This window comes from Glycine soja, chromosome 16, assembly GCF_004193775.1.
Source record: "Glycine soja cultivar W05 chromosome 16, ASM419377v2, whole genome shotgun sequence".
NCBI classification, from domain to species: Eukaryota; Viridiplantae; Streptophyta; class Magnoliopsida; order Fabales; family Fabaceae; genus Glycine; species Glycine soja.
This window is the reverse complement of record NC_041017.1, coordinates 5,886,209-5,906,426: the sequence shown is the minus strand read 5'-3', so window position 1 is coordinate 5,906,426 and position 20,218 is coordinate 5,886,209. Positions and strand designations below refer to the sequence as shown.

At 30.8% G+C, this 20,218-nt stretch overlaps 2 protein-coding genes and 2 pseudogenes across 2 annotated transcripts; 3 read left to right on the top strand and 1 right to left on the bottom strand.

Annotated features, from left to right (window-relative positions):
* Nucleotides 1–4,310: 4,310 nt before the first annotated feature.
* LOC114389576 lies at nt 4,311–5,216 on the top strand (annotated as a pseudogene).
* Nucleotides 5,217–5,702: 486 nt separating this feature from the next.
* On the bottom strand, nt 5,703–6,779 carry LOC114389575 (germin-like protein subfamily 1 member 7). The gene is made up of 2 exons (XM_028350274.1): nt 6,590–6,779; nt 5,703–6,459 (listed from the first exon to the last, which is right to left on the bottom strand). The coding sequence occupies exons 1-2, from the start codon at nt 6,702–6,704 to the stop codon at nt 5,909–5,911; spliced, it is 666 nt and encodes a 221-aa protein (XP_028206075.1). The 5' UTR covers nt 6,705–6,779; the 3' UTR covers nt 5,703–5,908.
* A 2,577-nt stretch (nt 6,780–9,356) lies between these two features.
* On the top strand, nt 9,357–10,439 carry LOC114389690 (germin-like protein subfamily 1 member 7). The gene is made up of 2 exons (XM_028350428.1): nt 9,357–9,542; nt 9,706–10,439. Exons 1-2 carry the CDS (start codon nt 9,428–9,430, stop codon nt 10,251–10,253), a joined length of 663 nt encoding a protein of 220 aa, XP_028206229.1. The 5' UTR covers nt 9,357–9,427; the 3' UTR covers nt 10,254–10,439.
* Nucleotides 10,440–14,498: 4,059 nt separating this feature from the next.
* Nucleotides 14,499–19,193, top strand: LOC114390361 (annotated as a pseudogene).
* Nucleotides 19,194–20,218: the final 1,025 nt, after the last annotated feature.

The window sequence follows — 20,218 nt, the reverse complement described above, 5'->3', positions numbered from 1 at the left end:
TGAAAATAAATTATAAAAAATAAAATTAGTGAGTTCAATTGTATAAATATAAATGAAATAAAATATAAAAATATAAAATTTTATTTACAAATTTAATAAATTTTAAAAATGAAGGGGTGTAAGTGTATCTCCACAAAGTAATGTAGGTCCACCGTTATATGTGGTGACTCTTGTCTCTGTATTGAAGGAAAGAAGAAAAGTTTACAATAAATCATTATTATATCAATTATCACCATTTTATTAGGAATCATATTTTATGTAATTAATATATTTTTGTATAATAATTGAGGCAATCAATTTAATCAATTAAATCCATATTTGATTACAGAAACAAATGAATGAATTTATTATAAGTATATAATTTTTTATTTAATTATAGTAACAAATGCACTTATTATAAGTATATATAAGTTTAATTTTGACTAAATTGATGATTAATTAATTAAATCATTAAATTTTAAATAGATATTGACTGATTTTTTATTATCACAATTTTTTTATTATCAGCTTCTTATTTATAACATTTACATTAATATAAATATTATATTTCAATTTTCAATTTTTTAAAAATACCTAAAAATAAAAAAATCTCATAAAATTTATGCTAATTTTGTGACATATATATTTTATTGGTAATATATATACTACTATTATAGACTTGTGCAATGCACAGAAAATTAACATAATATATATCATTATTTTAATTAATATGTAATATTAATTTTTCTTACAAAAAGTATATATTTCATAAATATGTAAATTTTTAAATGTATTTATTTTAATACTTATTCTAATAAATTAAAGGACTCTAAATTTTAATAATATTAGTGACATTAAGTATAACTTTTTTAAAAATTATGAAGTGTATTTTGATGTTAATGTTATAGTGATATATATATATAGTTTCAGACTTCAGATGATCATTTTTAATTGTGCATATTGTATAAAATGTTAATTACTTCATAAATATGATTTGGTATTGTGCAAACCGAAATTGTTATTAGAGATGATAATAATTAAGGTGAGATAAGTTCAAGAAATAGACTCTCATAATCGTCCCGTTATTTATATTTATAAAGTATTTTTATAGTGCTCGTGACTTCCTCGCTCTTGCATGAGTATTTCGTTAAGCGAGTATCCATGAATTTCATATATATTTGTAAGTATATTCGCATATGTGACTATTTTTAAAAAATTAAATTAAACAAAAAATAAATAAATTTGAAGCATATTATTATCCTTATAAAAAATTAAATATATATATTTATACTAAAAATATATAATATTGATTTATTTATATTTATATTAAAATTAGAATTATATTATATCAACTTAATTAATATATAATTAAAATTATTTAAGTAATTTTACAGAACCTATAGGTTTCGGTACTTTATTACCTATTCATGTTCCATTGATAAAAAAAAGTAGAAATATTTTTGTTCATTTTATCTATAGGGCGGATATACCCATTAAATTATCTATTTTTCAATACACAGCAAAATTTATTTTTTTTCCTCTCTAATTGCTACAATTATGACTCAAATTTAAAGATGGATAAAACAAAATAAAAACTTATGGTTCATACAGAAGGTTTTTTATTCTGCAAAAGGTTCACAAAATTAAGATTTCATAGTGTTATTTAACTTTGTTTAAAAGTGTGAGAGGGTCCCACCACTTCTCTTGAGAAAGAAAAAAAATATATGGCATGTTTCATAAAATTAATCGATAAGTTAACTGAAATTTAAAATATAAAAAGTTAAAAAATTAACTTATTAAATTAAGTACAAATATTCGATAAGATTAATTATTAAAATAACTGAAAAATAATAAAATTATATTTTATTTAAAAAATTAAACAAAAAATTTAATAAATATATTAAAAATAAAAATAAACAAAAATATAAAAGTTATACATTAGAAACTAATATATAAAAAAACGTTAGAAACTACTCTGAAATTATTAAGTGTTTACGTTCAATTTAGAACTTGTATCTCTACTGTTGTTAAATTATATCTAAATATGTACTTCATTTTGTATGCAGGAAAATACATAAGGTAAGTTAGTCATGCAATAAAAAAAAAAATACAGTAGTAAAAAGAGAAGAGTAAATGTAATAAAAAAATAAGGACAGGAAAGAAGAAACTAAAAGTTAACTATTTATTAGTAGAATTTTAATCATGGGAGGAATTTATGTAAACTTAATTAATGCATGAATTAATTATTTCTCCATTCCTATTTACTAGTAGAAATTTAATAATGGGAGCAATTATGCATTATTATGTACTACTAATCAACTATTTATTAATAGTACATAATAATACATAATTTAATTAATTAAACCACAAAATATTTGAAATTTAAACTTAATTAGCTAATTAACCTAAATTATACTTTATGGCTGTCTAAAATATGTTTATTACTTTAATTATATAAATTTATTAAACTTATTAATTTGTCCTAGTGTGGGGATAAAATCATATCAAATTAATTTTTTTTTCATACCATTATATCGAATTAAAATCTTAAATTAATTATCAGATATAAATAAATTAAAACTAAAATCTTAAAGAAGCGTATATTTTAGACCTGTTTAATTGTAAAATTAAATAAATTAAGGAAAAATTGCATATTAATTAAAATCAATTTACTTATATTAATGCAAGAAAAATAATACAAAATTAGAACTAATTCAAATGTATTTTTATGTTATATGAATAATATTATGATATACAAAATTGTTATATTTTAACTCTTTAATATCACAAAAAACAATTGGTTTAAAATATTAACGTAAAAAATAATTATATTTTATCTGTCTGCGAAAAGAAAAGTATACTTGTATCAATTTTTAATAGAAGAATGAAAAAACAAATTAAGTAGTTTTGCAGTGGAAGAAAGAAAAAAAAAAGTACCACTTTTCAATGGAAAAAAATGACGAAAAACTGTGATTCTCTTTCTTTCTCAAAGAAAGTATGCTAGGGGTTTTCCATAAAAAAAAAATTAAAAAAAATTGGATATTTGGTTCAACATTCTCTAAATTCTAGGGTTTTGCTTCATGGTTACTGAAGGAGGATTTGTGCGTTAATATGCTTTGAATTTCACTGTCAATATGTTTTGTACTTATTAATGTATGAGACTTTTCTATGCTTTATGTCATCTGGACCATGAGAACACAAATAGAATGCTCTTCTCATGCTTAGATTCTTGTGAAGTTGAGTGCAATGGGCTTTCGCTTGAGCTGACATGTTAGAGGTTAAAACTCATTAATGGTTTATTATTGGTTATGTACCTAACAACTTTTTGTCCTTGCAACAGAGGAACGATGGATTCTAACAGTTGATGTTGACACAAATCTATCTGTTTATGCTCCTCTTGAGGTCACCGTCACAGAAACTAAGCATTATGCAAAATCCAGATTTTGTGAGGTCACCCCTTGCCTTCTACCACAATGATCAATTGTAAGTCTGAGTGTCTACATGGTCTCTATGAATCAAATATGTGGGATACCTTGATTTGTCTTGCTCAGTTTATCATTTTGTTGTTCCGTTTGAATTAACTTTTATTTGATAGCTTTTTGAGTTGTATATTTCTTAATGTTGAAGCAAAGAAAGGCAACGAAAGGATTACATAGAAACCCTAAAACCTAATCTCTTTATTTTCTTGAAATAGAAAGTAAAACAAAACCCACAGAAACCCTAAAATATCAGATAATCTTTCTTGTCTTGGAAAACAGTTGGACGGGTTTATTCTGAATCGTTCTACCATGGACTTCGGCACACTACATGCTCACCGAAGAGAACAAGAAGGGAAAAATAGAGAAAGAGAGAACCCTCTGGTGATGTCACCGTCGCGAGAAGCGTACCAGAAGCACCTCGCCGAGGCCTTCAACATGAACCGGACCCAAATTTTTGCTTTCAAGAACAAAGCCCCAACGCGGCGGGTTCAACTCGTTCCCAATTCCATCCTTTCCCGTCCTCCTCCAAAACCCAATTCCTCTAAGCCCAATCGCTACATTCCTCAGGCACGTATGTTAATTTGAAACTTTTTCTAGTTTGAATAATTGTGGTCTAACTGTTTTTGAAAATGTTACCAGAGTTCTGAGAGGATATTGGATGCTCCTGATATATTGGATGAATTTTATTTAAATCTCTTGGACTGGGGCAGCAGCAATGTTCTGAGCATTTCCCTTGCAAACACCGTGTGTCCGTAGAATGCATCTTATAGCTCCACGGCTGAACTTGTCACTGTGGATGAGGAAGAACAACTCGCATGTCCAGCTCTGGGATTCTCATGTTTTAAGGCTGGTAACTATTATTATACTTTAAAAACCATGTATGAGGTGAATTCTAATTGGTTGACTGTGTAGATCTTTTTTGGTTGATGCCATAGAATTAGATTGTTACAATGATTGTTGCAATCTGATGATGGATTGATTTGGTGACTGCAGGTTAGAACCTTAAGAGGTGGACATCAAGCATGAGTAGGTTCACTGTCTTGGAACAATCATATTCACACAACAGGAGGGATGAATGGTAGAGTTGTTAACAATGATGTTAGAGTCAGACATTATATTGGGGAATCTTATAGGGGACATCAGCAGGAGGTTTGTGGGCTCAGGTGGTCTCCCTCGGGGCAGCTATTGGCAAGTGGAGGCAATGATAATGTTATTCACATATGGGATGGCGCTATGGTTTCCTCAAATTCACTGACCCGTTGGCTTCACAGGTTTGAGGAGCATAGAGCTGCTGTGAAGGCACTAGCTTGATCTCCATTCCAGGCAAATCTTCTAGCTTCTGGTGGAGGTGGGGGTGATCACTGCATTAAGTTCTGGAACACTCATATGGGGGTTTGCTTGGCTCACGAGTGTGTGCTCTGCTGTGGAACAAGAATGAGCATGAGTTACTTAGCTCGCATGGTTTTACCCAGAACCAACTCACTCTTTGGAAATACCCTTCAATGCTAAAGAAGGCAGAGCTCCAGGGTGCTGTATATGGCACGAAGTCCAAATGGGAGTACTGTGGCCTCTGCAGCAGGAGACGAGACACTGAGACTTTGGAATGTCTTTGGAACTCCCCAGGCTTCCAAACTAGCATTGAGCCCTTTGCTAATGTGAACCGTATTCGTTGAATATGCATGTAGAACTGTCTGCAAGCCTGTGACTGTGAGTTGCAGATTTTGCAGACATTTTATTAAAACATTGTTTAGTTTTTAATATCACCCTGACCATTCTTTGTACATTTATATTATGACATATGACAGACATATGAACATACATATGTTTTCATTTTATTGTTTGTCTGATCTTTCTTGTTCTGGTTTTAATGTTTTTGAGAGACTCCAAATTAAATCCGTTAAGTCATCTTATTTTGGTGTCTAAGTATAAGAGCAATGTTAACAGGTAAACAGTACCACGATGCTCTCACTAATTCACTTTTCTAACTTAAGAATTTAACGCGGCATGTAGTATATAGGGAGCGGTTGTAATAATACGTGGAGATGATCAATATAGTTTGATAAGTTTTCTTATCACTTATCTTTGACTGTTGTAGGCTTTTACCTCATTTCATCCTCCCCTCCCCCCTTCTTAAATTATGTCTCTCAAGACAAGTAATTGTATGTCTTGTGAAACTCCAACAAAGCATTCATATTATAGTAGACGCTCTTGACAATTAAGAGACTTAAAGATCAGATCCATCCGAAACTCCAACAAGAATAGGTTCTTTTATTAAACTCAAACAGTGTATAAACCAAATTAATCAAACTCCAAAAGAACAAATATGAAATATAAAAATAACCCACATACATTTTATTTATTAGGTCTATTGTATGGGGTGATTGAAACCATAAAGTGGTCAATTATATCCAATAACTAGCTAGTGCGAAATGATCGTCCATTCTCCCAAATTAGTTATTGTTGTCGTACCAAGATTGCTTTTGAAGATAATCAATTATGCTCTTGTCCACCTGGAAAGCTTTGGTGAGAACCTCAGAAGAAATAGGTGGATTAGCTTTAAACAAAGCATTTGCAATAGTGATAGCTCCTGGATTTTGACTGCTAAGACCAGCAATGGCAACAGCATTGCCATATCCCACATTCAATTGGAAATGAATGAGACCAATTGGGAACACAAACACATCACCCTTGTTCAGCACTTTGGTGAAGAGGCGATTTCCATCTTGATTGGAAGTCACAAATCCAACATAAAGAGTACCCTCAAGGACTATAAGGATCTCAGTGCCGCGAGGGTGAGTGTGGGGAGCGTTCAAACCCTTTGGAGCAAAATCTATGCGAGCCAAACCTATGCCGAGCGTGTTTAGTCCCGGTAGTTGATCAACAAACACCTGAGTCACGTTTGAACCTAGTGGGTTGTCAGTTTTCCCAGGTTCCACATGTCTGAAGAAATCTTCTGCTTTGACAAGCTTGGGGTCCTTGCAGAATTTCCCGTTCACAAATACTACAAATTACAAGCAAAGGTTTTAATTAATAAAAATCATCAATAACAATAATTCTAGACAACATCTATGTCTATACATATTATGCAACAAGCTTAAATTCTGTGTTGAGAAGTGTTTAATTTGACATACCACCATCTTTTTCTTTGGCTGCCACACAAAAATCTTGCAGAGGACTAGGGTCATAGGCAGAGACAACAGTTGATGTCAAAGCCAAGAGGGCAACAAGCAAGTAGACAACCTTCATATTTTTTCTTCTTAGCAATATAATCTTATCTTTAATGATTCTGATATATGTAATAGCTTGTGAGAATTGGATTTTGGTCCATGTGAAGCTTGCTATTTATAAGGAAGAAGCATTGAATTGGTTTGCAGTTTATCTATACCGTAATTAATTTTTTATTTGATGATGAACCATTCCTTAACCACTACATGTGTGCTTTGATCAATTAGTATGGACTAAGGAGATGCTATCCATATGAAAAAGAAAGGCAAGTGTTCCAGTAATGTTACTTAACAAAGGGAAGATCGTTAACTAAACCAAAGTTTAGTTTAGACTTTGTCTCAATATTACAGACTTGATGAGGAAGTTTAAATTGGTTTGACTGTTCCAAGTTTAGACATGGTCCCCAAAAGTAGTTGGTGGAATATGGATATTTTGTGAGGGATTAGGTCACAATGGAACCATAATTAACATATATTTTAACGTGGCTAAACATAGAGACCATTTCTTATTACCATGTTAACAATTAATAAAAGACTCCAGTTGCAACCGGAGACTTTATCGTTGTGTAGTATTAATGTATGAAAACAAATCACACTGACACGACCTTTGACCTTGCACGGCCTGCTGCGCTTTGGGGCTTTATTTAAATAAACTATTTCCCGCGGAGAAGATAAATTACTTTAAAGGAAAATGCATATAATAAAGTGAGACTTTAGTTGAGGGCTTGTACTGAAATGGAATAGTTTTTTTATTTTTTATTTTTATTTTGGATGTGTAAACCGTAAACGGAAATAGCTGTAGTATAAAGCTAAGTCATCTCATTTTATGAATTACAAAAAAAAACTTTGTAGAAAGAATTTTGTGACCCAATAAGGCATATAACTTTCTTTTTACGGAATAAGGCATATAAATCTGTAAAAAAAAAAAAAAAAAAAAAGCATATAACTTACCCTTACTAAATTATTGCAACATCAAACAAGTGTGGAACAATGCCAAGTGGACGAAGTGTAAAGGGATTGAGAAAAATCCCTCCTTTGCATATCATCGAATATCCCTAGGTTCTAAATCTACCAGGGACTAATTCATAAAATGAGATGTCATAAGTCATAACTTTCAAGGTACTACAACTATTTTCGTTTACGGTTTACCCATCCAAAATAAAAAACTATTCTGTTTCAGCAGAAGTCTCACTTTATTATATTCATTTTCCAAATAATACTTTTATATATTTCTTCCATAAAAACTTATTTAAATTTATTGGATAATCAATGCTAAATCAAATAAAATTATTCATTTAAGCATCATGATAATACAACAAAAATTAAACTATAGAAAAAGTAATAATAAACATATGATTTGACACTTTTTGTTTACCTTCATGGAATCATTTAAAAAATATTTCAATATCATAAAATGATTATAACCCACCCTAAATTATGTATACTCTATAAACTCAAATACGTCTCTCAATAGTTATAGAAAATTATGACATTCTCACAAAAAACATTTTTCTCTCAATAAAATAATTTTACTTCAGAATCTCTCTCTTTTCACACTTTTCATGTATATTTTCTCTACTGATTATCTTTTCTATTTATGATAAAAATTATCACCAACTATAATAAATAAATTTTCTTGAAAGTTAAAATAAAAATAATTTTCAATTCATTCATTCAACTAAACTTCATCTAATAAAATATAATCTTCCACCATTTAAACCTTCTAGACTCTAGTGATAAAAATTCAATTCAGCCTGTCCATTAAATCTAGCTTATCTTTTGAGTTGAAATTGTATAAAATTAAACCCCCAAACAATTGTATCAGGCCGTACAAATTCAATGGTTATATCTAACATTTATATATTCCGATCCTCACATATCTTCAAAAACTGTTCTTGAAATAATTTAGCAGTTTGTATGAAAACAAATCACACAGGCACAAAGATAAAGTGCATGTTTAATTTTACATTGGATAATTGATTCGAAGTTTAGACTTAATTTTAAATAAATTTTAACATGTTTTATTTACGTTGGGAAATTTTTATAATTGATTTTAAGGTAAAATAATTTGAGTAACTTTTATATTACTCCTAACTTAATTTTATAATAAAAACATTTATATCATTTAATAAAAAGCAATGATCAATTTTACAAAATTAAATTAATTTTATCAATTTTGGGTTGCAATCAGAGTCTTTGATTAATTCTTGACAAGGGCAATAAGAATTGGTCTCCATTTTTAGCCGTGGTAAATATATATTAGTTATGGTTCGATTGTGACCCTATCCCTCACAAAATTTAAATATTCCACCAACTACTTTTGGTGACCAAGTTTAAACTTGCAACAGTAACAGAAAGCCAATTTAAACTATATCATCAAGTCTGTAATATTGAGACAAAGTCTAAAAGTCAACTTTGATTTAGTTTACAATCTTCACATTATAAAATAATATTACAGGAACAGCGTAACAACTGGGTACAAAACCAAGTGGACGAGATAAAACTGAAACATTTGCTTTTTCTTTTTCATATGGAGCATCTACTTAGTCTACTCTTTGATCAAGCACGCAAATTAAATAATGGTTCCTCATCAAATAAAGAACTAATTACGGTAAAGATAAACCGCAAACCAATTCAATGTTTCATCCTTATAAATACCAAGCCTCACACGAATCAAAATGCAATTCTACAAGTGATTAAATAGCAGAATCATTTAAGAGTAGCTCTAAGAAGAAGAAAAAAAATATGAAGGTTGTGTACTTCCTTGTTGCCATCTTGGCTTTGACATCCTCTCTTGTCTCTGCCTCTGACCCTAGTCCTCTTCAAGATTTTTGTGTGGCAGCCAAAGAAAAAGATGGTGGTATGTCAAAACATTCCTCAACACAATATTTGAGCATGTTGCATAATATATATATATATATATATATATATATATATATATATTGTAATTTTTAGTATTTGTAGTATGTGAAAATTTTGTTATTAGTCTTTATTAATCAAAACCTTTTCCTTGTAATTTGCAGTATTTGTGAACGGAAAATTTTGCAAAGACCCTAAGCTTGTCAAACCTGAAGATTTCTTCCTACATGTGGAACCCGGGAACACTGACAACCCAAATAATGCACAAGTTACTCCTGTGTCTGTTGATCAACTACCGGGACTAAACACGCTTGGCATATCTTTGGCTCGCATAGATTTTGCACCAAAGGGTATAAACCCTCCCCACACTCACCCTCGAGCCACCGAAATCCTTTTAGTCCTTGAAGGAACTCTCTATGTTGGATTTGTCACTTCCAATCAAGATGGAAATCGTCTCTTTACCAAAGTGTTGAACAAGGGTGATGTGTTTGTGTTCCCAATTGGTCTCATTCATTTCCAACTCAATGTGGGATATGGCAATGCTGTTGCCATTGCTGCTCTTGGCAGTCAAAATGCAGGAACTATCACTATTGCAAATGCTTTGTTTAAAGCCAATCCACCTATTTCTCCTGAGGTTCTCACCAAAGCTTTTCAAGTGGATCAGAAAATAATTGATGAGCTTCAGAAGAAATCATGGTACAACACGAACTAGTTTCAGAACATGGAAGATCATTTCACATCAGTTATTGAATCCTTATGACTTTGATCAATGTTTCAATCACCCTATGCAATAGAACTACAAATAACTACTATATAATGTAATAAATAAAATGTATGTGGCCGGGTTATTTTAGAGTAAATTTAATATATATAAGTTAATATGTTATTTTCTATTTAATTTATTAAATCCTTTATTTACTATCTACTTTACAAAAAATAAGATATTATATATATATATATATATATAAAAGTTAATATGTTATTTTACATTTATATTAAGTATGTGGATCATTGTTTTAACTTAACTAGTAATCAACTTAACTAGTGATATGAGGTTTGAGTTCTAAGTATGTAAGCACATTAAATATTTGGAAGGAGAGTCTCGCCAATAATGATCCTATCCGATTCAAACAAAATTATCTCTAATAAAAGATACATATGATTTAGACCGAAATGTTATTTTAACTTAAAGTATAAGTTGTTAACTAAAAAAAATACTTTTGTGCAACATTTGAACTAGCTAGTACAATATGCAAGGTTTCTATATGTCAAGAATAATAATTTTGTCATCTTAAAACTAATTTATATTTAAATTTAAAAATAATTACATTGTTTAAAAAGTAAGAATTATTATTTTCACCATTTATTGAAGCATGAAATAAGAATAAATAAAGACTTCCATATATTTAATAATGTCAATAATTTGTCAAATAAATGTGTTGTGCAATCGAAGGGATAAACACGAGAGAGATTTATACCAATGAACTATGAGCAATCACATAAGTAGACCTGTAATTATACTTTAATACAAAATCTTAAGGCTCAAAGTTTATGTGTCTACTCTCATTTATATGATACTCAATTTTTTCAATTCTAACCAATATAAAACTTCACTGCACATTTGTATTTCAATAGAAATGATTTTTTTTAGATATAAGTATAATAATTGAAAGGGTTGACTAAATTTGTTATACAATTTATTGAAGGATTAATATATATATATAAACTCAAAAAAATTTCCCTTGATTCTTATGTTAGAGGGATATCTTTATCTTAAAAAAATACAATTTTTTTATTTTATTTTTACTTTTTTCACATTTTTATAATTGTCTATGTCTATTTTACATTTAGACAAATCATACCAGATGAATAACATGAGTTATATATTACGCTTCAATTTTATTATGTAACACTCATGTATGTATGGTTTATCACAATTTAAGCATGTGTGTGTTAATTAAATTTCATCACATTTAACATTATTGAAGGATTAAATGGATTCTATTAATGTTATTTAAAATGGTGTATAATATTTTACTTTAATTATTAAATAGAGATATAAATTAAGAAATATATACACACACTTAAGTCTATTTTTTTATTTTAATTACTTTACAATATATTTCATAAATAATAAAGATTAAAAATAAGGATTTTCTAATTAAAAAATATATTTTATTATTGATAAAAATTATATTATTTGTTGTAGGTTTTATAACTAATAAACATTCTATGTAAAATTCTTAGAATGTATCCAACCTATGTTTTAAGGATGGATCTATCGAGAAGGAGCCACCGGATAAGAACGACGACAATACTAGACAAAAATATGTTTCTTTTAGGGATAAGACAATGGTGAATCGGCCTACACCACCTGCAAAGCCTAGGGTGGATTTACTAAAGGAAAAGTTGGATAGGATTGACTCTGAGGATGGGAATCCCTTGAAGTCGATGGTTCGAATAGTGGATATAGTGTTTGAAGTCTTATGTGCACCTTAGCAGGATGCCTTTGTCATCAAGGTGTTGGGAAAGTTTATAGGATTCCATGTCTTGAAAGAATGCTTAGTCAAGAACTAGAAGCTGCTAGCGGGCTTTGAGATGGTTGACATTGGGAATCAATACTTCATGGTGAAGTTTGATCGTGAAGAGGATCAACTCAAGGTCATGGAGGGTGGACCTTGGATGGTCTTTGACCATTACTTCACTATTCAACAATGGTCCCCCTTAGTTCCTACCCCTCTAAGGCAAAGATTGAAAGAACACTTGTGTGGACTCACTTTTCTGGACTGAATTTGGTGTTTTATGACAAGAGTATTTTACTAGTAATGGCAATGATGATTGGCAAAATGAAGGTTACTATGAATACTTTGGATGCGTGCCAGGTTCGTTTTGCAAGGGTGTGCATCAAAGTAGATCTAATCAAACTTGTTGTTTGTCATGTTTGGTTTAGTGGGCATTTGTATCGGGTGAAGTATAAAGGTTTGCCTAGGGTTTGTGGTACTTGTGAATGTTATGGACATCTTACAAGGGAGTGCAAGCAGTTCCCAATGCAAATTGCTAAAGATGGTGTAGGTGATTCTCCGTCACAACCTATAACGGCTTCTTCATCGATGGTTTGAGCCTTTTAGGAGTCTCTGGGAACATTGAATGTTGCAACGAATGTTACCACTCAATCTTTACCTAATTTGACAACCATTAATCACAAAGTTAATGACACAACCAATAATAACCCGTTGCATGGTGAATGGTTAGTTTTCATCTGTAGATCCCATAACGGCAACAATCCAATATATATATATATAAAAAAAACATCAGGTTTCTCATATATTTTGTTTGGTAAGGAAATGAGAGAGAAATTGCAGAATCTTGGGATCTAAGTAATCATAGTAACGCGAGACTATTTTATAAATTGGGTAACCAACCCATAAAAATCTCTTCAAAAAATAAAAGGTCGCGAAAATACCATGCTACCCCTAATAGGACAACTATTGAATGCTTCCAAAGGGAAGGTTATTACAAGTCAAACTCTAGGAAACCTAATCCACCGTTTGGCAATAAAGAAGAAGCCTTTGGCTACTACTACTAGCCATAGGACAAATGATGTAAGGAATGTGGGTAAACCAACTCTACATTTGTTACAACATATGTCTAATGCAACCTTCCAAGGTTAAAAGATGATGTTACAACAATGGAGGTTGTTAATGATCGTTCCTTAACATCCACTTCTTTGGCAGTACCTCATGCACCAAGATCTCCAAACAATTAGAGACCATAGTCTTAGCATCTCCTACTCCCCATTGTTATTATGATTAATTTCCAAGACATAACAATGTTATCATGGAATACTAGAGGTGTTGTAGGCACAGTACAATTCACATGTTCATGATTTGATTAAAAAGTTGCATCATTCCTTGGTGTTGCTTTACAAAATGCATGCACCTTACTCTAGGGTTTCTAATGTGTGGGACTCTTTAGGTTACAAACCAATTTTCCTAGAGGAAGCTCGGGGTCATTCTAGGGGAATCTGAGTTTTGTCTTGTAGGGGAGATATTTCATTTTTCCTCGTTTAATCCAATTTTCAAGCCATCACTTTTAGTTTAAGAAGACGTGATGTTACTTGGACTTTCACCATTGTTTATGCATCTTCAACTCCTTCTATTTGTGCTTCTCTTTGGGAGCACCTTTTTGTTATGTTGAACTTTGTTCAATGACTTTGGCTAGCTCTTGGTGACTTCAATGAAATTATTTCTCCCTCTGAAGTTTCAGGTGGCACCTTTAATCTGTATAGGGCGGAAGATCTAGTGAATATGATGAACAAAACTAGGTGAATGAAGTTACATACCATTGGGGGAACCTTTACCTGGAGGAAGAATGTGGCTAATGGTGTTCTCATGAGGAAAAGACTTGACAGATGCATGGTAACATTGGATTGGAGAATCATTTTCCTTCATGCTTTGGTGGAGATCTTACCGCCAATTAACTTGGACCATAATCCCATTTTCTAAGTTGTTCTAAGTATAAGACAACAAAAGTCAAGTCCATTCAATTTCAAGCTGGATGATTGACCAATGTGCAATACAACACGTTGGTCAATAGAATTTTAATTTGAAATTTTTTTGGAATATATTTAGACATAAGAGACAACTTGAAGCACGCATTAAAGAGGTTCACTGAAAGTTGGATACTATTATGTCATCTAATACGATCCAATTGGAGTGCGACTTACAACTTCAATACACTACTAAAAAAACACTTTTTTACGACACACTTTTTACGCCGGTTATAGTAAAACCGTCTTAAAAAATTAATCGGTGGCATTTTTGTAATTGTTGAACTGAAAAAAGCCACATTCTAAGACGGTTATTGAAAACCGCCTTAGAATGTGTGTTAGTCATAAAAATTACGACGGGTTTTATTAAAAAGCCCGTCGTAGTCTCACGGTCCACATTATCTCACAGTCCACACGCTGTGTCCTTTGGCATTCACACGCACAACCCCTCGACCTCGAAAAATGAGCAGAACCAGCGATGCGGTGACTGAAGAAACCAAAGAAGACCAAGAGTCTGAAGCCTTAAGATTCACCGCGAAGGCTCCTGCCTGCACCTCGTGAAGGCCGCTTATCCCAAGGGATTCGAAGAGGCCACCATCGGATCTATCCTCAAGGGGACTCTCAAGGTGTTGGAGTATCTCCACCGACACGGCCACATTCACCGCGATGTCAAGGCTGAGAATATTCTCCTCGATGATAACGACAAGGTCAAGCTCGCTAACTTCGGCGTCTTCGCTTGCATGTTCGACACCGGCGACCGCTAGCGCTCCAGAAACACCTTCGTCGAAACTTCCCCGACGACCGCTAGCGCTCCAGAAACACCTTCGTCGGAACTTCCTGTTGGTACTACTTTTTCTGCTTCCGTTGCGGTTAACGTGTCTTATTGGTGTGTTTTGTGATTTGATTTTTATGTTTTGATGTTCTTGTTGTTGTTGTTTTCGCAGGATAACGTCAGAGGTGCTGCAACCTGGAACCAGTTACAATTTTTTCCCCTGCTTCTCAACAAGAGATTAAGTTTTAAGTTTCCCCTGCTTCTCCACAAAAAAATTACATTTTTTCAGGTAGTCATAGCCTCCTCTTCTTTCATCATAGTTTGCAAAAAGAAAAAACAGAAAAGAATTCCAAGGGTTCTATTTTTTGGTATGAAAAAATTTTAAGTAAATTTTCTTTTTCATTTTCCACGGTTTTACTTTTAGGTTGTTTTTTCAGCTTAAATATTGGTTGAACTAGAGGCAACAATGGGTTTGACGGTGTCACCGTTATTGAGATTGTTTTATGCAAGGAAAGAAATGAGGATTCTGATGGGTGGTCTTGATGCTGCTGGGAAACCAACAATACTCTACAAACTGAAACTTGGAGAAATAGTCACTACAATACCCACAATAGGTTCCAACTTGTCACCGTATTTTTCCATGCATTCTTTAAACCATCGTTTTCGTTTATAAGCAATTCCTAACTCTTTTGGCATTAAACATATTGAATTTTGGAAGTTCTGCGTGGTGCTACTTGAATTCGTACTAGTTATATTATCACGTGTCTTCTACGCAGATTAAGACTCTAATCTTGTACTTGTACAGTTAGTGGTCACATGATTATTTAAAAAACCTATATATATATATATATATATATATATATATAGTTATCTTTTAATTTTAACGATTCCAATATGATTATTTTGTACATATACCTTCGATGGATTAGGCTTCAATGTGTAGACTGTTGAGTACAAAAATGTTAGCTTCACCGTCTGGGATGTGGGAGGACAGGACAAGGTATTTATGATTTTCTGGTCACATCTTAATTTATTAATTAGGGATGAAGCTTTGAGTGTTTGCTTGTTAAGTATTTGAGCTCCATTTGAAATCCGTTGCTTTACAAATTTATTTGCTAGAGTATTATATATGGGTACATTAGTATATGATAACATTCCTGCAGATGCTATTCAAACTACTTTAATCTGATTATATGCCAAATTCTGTGCAGATTCCACCATTGTGGAGACACTACTTTCAGAATACAAAAGGTCTTATCTTTGTGGTAGACAATAATGATAGGGAAAGAATTTTTTAGAAGCCAGGGATGAGTTATCTTTGTGGTACATTAGTATATGAAAAATATGTGGTATGGTATCTTTGTAATGTCTAATCACATAAGTAACAACATGTCGCAGTCACTCACGTTTTGGATTGATACCCCGGCCTTGTTTGTTTATTATCTTTTAAAAACAGTATTATGCTCTCCAAATTTTGTTTGTCCCCTCATTATATTTGAAAGTGTGTCCCTTGAGCATATTTATTTCTTCTAAAAGATGTCTTCTGAGCAGTTGAACAAAGGAACTTGAAGAAAGCAAAACCAGAGGATGAGAAAACATCTTCATGCTGTTTCTGTTGTTTTTGTTTTTAAAATACTAGTCTTGAAAACAATTTTCAAAACTTAACAGATTTGAGATAATAAATTTATTTTTAGAGTTGTTTTAGAAAACAGTTTTTTTTTTATAAAGAGAAAAGGGAATCAAACATATTGTTAGTGTTACAGGTATTGCAATTGTTCATACTATTTTAGAGATTATTTGTTATGGCAATTATTGTTACAGGTATTGCAATTTGCTTTTTAATTGGACAGAGTCTAAGCTTTGAAGATTTTTCAAATAACTGGGAAGGGACGACACTTAAGTTTTCTCAATTTACCAATATAGACTTAGTAATTAGGAAACATTTGATATTGAAAGTGGTACCATTGTTTGGCACTGGACAGTGGAAAATATATAGATTTCTTGGCCAGGTAGCTTGTAACCACAGCATCATAACTGAATCTTACGTTTGTTTTTATGAAATTTTTTATTTCCCATTCATTTTTCATTTTGTGCTATGTTAAATCTATTTGCTTCATTTCTCAGCAGCTTGGAAACCATTGGTTGCTGCCATGGATGGCCTAGCCTTGGGTGGAGGCTTAGAATTTGCAATGGTACGCATTACCAATTGATTAGGAGAATAAATTTTTCCTTATAAATTTTTACAAAATATTACCAATTCTTTTTTTCATATAGGCATGCAATAACCCCAACTGCTTAGCCAGGCTTGCCTGAACTTCAGCTTAGAATAATTCCTGGATTAGGAACTCTGCAACTTCCTCGTCTTGTTGGTTTGACAAAGGCTCCTGAGATGATGTTGGTATTCTACCTTTCATGTTTCCTTTTTATAATTAAATTAAATTTGTACATGTGGAAGTTAACTCATTCTCTTGTTAACAAATAATTTTCTTTAAAAGTATTTGAATAATAATTATGTAATTTTAATATTTTAATTAATAATTTAATTTAATTATTATTAAGTTTTAGGGACTAAAAAATTTAAAGACTAAAAATAAAAATCTTAAAATATTTAGTTACTAAAAACTAATTATCTTAGGAATATATCACTCTTTTTTTATGGTAGGAATATATCACTCTTGACATGCATGACTCATTTTATTTTATTTTGAATAAATAGCTAAATTCATTGTGAGATATTCATAATTTGATCTTCAAGATTAAAAAAATCAAAAGAAAAAAAGGTGATAAATTAATCAGATTAAATTAGTGATTTTGTGGTCATGAACGTGATGCTTATGATTGCGCTTTTTGACTGACCCAAAACCCATTCCACTGTGCATACTCAAATCAAATCCTTCTCCTTCCTACTTCCTATTACTGCCTTTTGGTGCTTATTTCCTTTTTTCTGCAATTAAATTATTGTTTTCGAAAATTAGAATACAATTATTTATTATATAACTAGTTGTATGTGTGTGATTATTGGCTGGATACTCTCTCTCTCCCTTTCCTTAATGAAAAACTTAGGGAGAGGAAATAGTGCCTTAATGATATGTACGTATTTAACCTTTCAATTTGCAAGCATTAAGAAGAAAAAAAAATTAATTTATAAGAAAAAAATAATAATATTTGATTTATACGTCATGAAATGAACTAAAAAACTTTTTTGGGACATATTATCCTAATTCATCTACTAATTAATCATTATATGTCACGTAGTGATTCATGATTTCTCATAAGATACTTACAAAAGAAGTTTGATTTTTTTTTTAATTATTATTAGTAAGTATTGAATTTAAGTATAAAAAATTTATAACAATTCATTGTTGACCAAAAGGTGTTTGAAATATATTGTTTGGTGGACCAAATTCTACTACAGGAAAAAATAACTGAATGGGTTATTATTGACTAGTATTGTTTGTTCTATAAAAAATGATTTTTTTGGAGAGACTTTTTTTAACCATTTTTTCTCTTTCAATTTATCTTTTTTTTTAACAACATATTTCAATCATGTTATTTTTTTAATGTATATTCAAACTATGTTATTGTGAGATATGAGTTCGATCAATATTTATGAAGAAGACTAACCTTTGTTGGCATCTAATACTTTTAATTATTGATATCAAAGATATTTATCTCTTATCCATTTTATTTATTTAAAATAACATTATTTTATTTTATGTAATGTGAAAATTAAATTACTAATTAAAAATATTTATGCTTTATAATAAAATTTAATTTTATTTTGATGTCTTTCCAGAATTTTAATTTTGTAACATGCATATATATTTATTTGTTAATAAAAAATGGTCATAAAATTTAAACCAACTCCATATAAATTATAGAAGTTCTTCATGCAAAATATTTCGTGGAACTGCTAATTATTTTATTCCGTTTTCTTATTATTGTTTTAATATTACTATTATTTAAAAATATTTTGTGGAATTGCTGATTTTTTTAAAAATATTTGGTTTCTTATTATTTGTTTACATTTTCTCTTTTTTAATGCTATTTTCATTTGGAATGCTATTTAATTGCTTGTTGTTCTCTCCTTATCAGGTTGTGGATGCTGCCCTCGTTCTTTACTAAGAAGAACTTTGTTCAAAGATAAAAGTAATTAATAAATTTGTAATTTAATTGATATATACAACTCGAGCAGTTGAGCTTGATTACAATGATACTGGAATGGTAGTACTAAGGGTTAAATATTTTAATAGGTAATTTTGTAGTTTATTTTGGTCAAATTAGTTTATAACACAGTAAAAATAACTTGTGAGCTATTAGAATGAACACACTATTATAATTGTTTGGTGCATATATTTTTTAAGTTTTTTTATCTGTTAACTTAATTTTTTTTTTTTCTCAACATCTGTTAACTTAAATTACATTAACTATTTCATCTAAAATTTGGTACAACATTCAAAGACGGTCATTCAAAGACGATTATTATCAAATAACCATCTTTAAATGTCTATTTTGACACAACATTTAAAGACGGTTATTTGCTAATAACCGTCTTTGATTATAAAATTTGACACACTTTTCAAAGACGATTATTAACTAATAATCGTCTTTAAATGTCTATTCTAACACACAGTTCAAAGACAGTTATTAGCAAATAACCGTTTTTGAATGTAAATTTTGACACAGCATACAAGGACGGTTATTAGTTAATAACCGTCTTTGAAAGGTTCCTACATTTAAAGACGGTTATTAGATAATAACTGTCGTAAAAACTGATTTCATTTTAACGGCATTTTAAACAATGACGGTTGATAATCGTCGTTGAATACACTTATTAACCGTCGTAAAAAGATCTTTTTTTAGTAGTGATATTTTCAAACTCTTTCTCAAGATGAACTTCTATGGTTCAAAAAGTCTCAAAAAAGTTAGGTAAGGCATGGCAACTGAAATACCAAATCCTTTCACACTCAGATGATCATTAGGAAACACAAGAATAAATTTACAAGTTAAAACATTAGCAATATTTGGGTTTTTGATGAGGACATCTTGAAGAGGGAAACTTTGTCTTTCTCCAAAATGTTGTTCAAAATACAAAAAATTGCAACCTTAATTGCCTTCATTTGAGATCTATTCCAACTCTTGATATTTGAGTTAGGTTTGGTCTAATGCATAATGTTAACTTGTTGGAGGTGAAGAATGCAATCTTTTCAATGAATCTTTATAAAGCCCTTGATGGCTTCCAAACTTGTTTCTATCAAAACTAGTAGGACATTGTCGCTCATGATGTTTGGGAAATTGTTGCTCAGGCCTTCTTTATCGATAACATTAATTCAAGTTTATTTGATGCCCTTATTAT

Excerpts from the sequence above, each read along its gene's own strand:
- LOC114389575 (XM_028350274.1), bottom strand. The coding sequence starts at position 6,704 with ATGAAGGTTGTCTACTTGCTTGTTGCCCTCTTGGCTTTGACATCAACT. Across the intron at positions 6,460-6,589 it reads AGCCAAAGAAAAAGATGGTG|TATTTGTGAACGGGAAATTC; the intron begins GTATGTCAAATT and ends TGTAATTTGTAG.
- LOC114389690 (XM_028350428.1), top strand. The coding sequence starts at position 9,428 with ATGAAGGTTGTGTACTTCCTTGTTGCCATCTTGGCTTTGACATCCTCT. Across the intron at positions 9,543-9,705 it reads AGCCAAAGAAAAAGATGGTG|TATTTGTGAACGGAAAATTT; the intron begins GTATGTCAAAAC and ends TGTAATTTGCAG.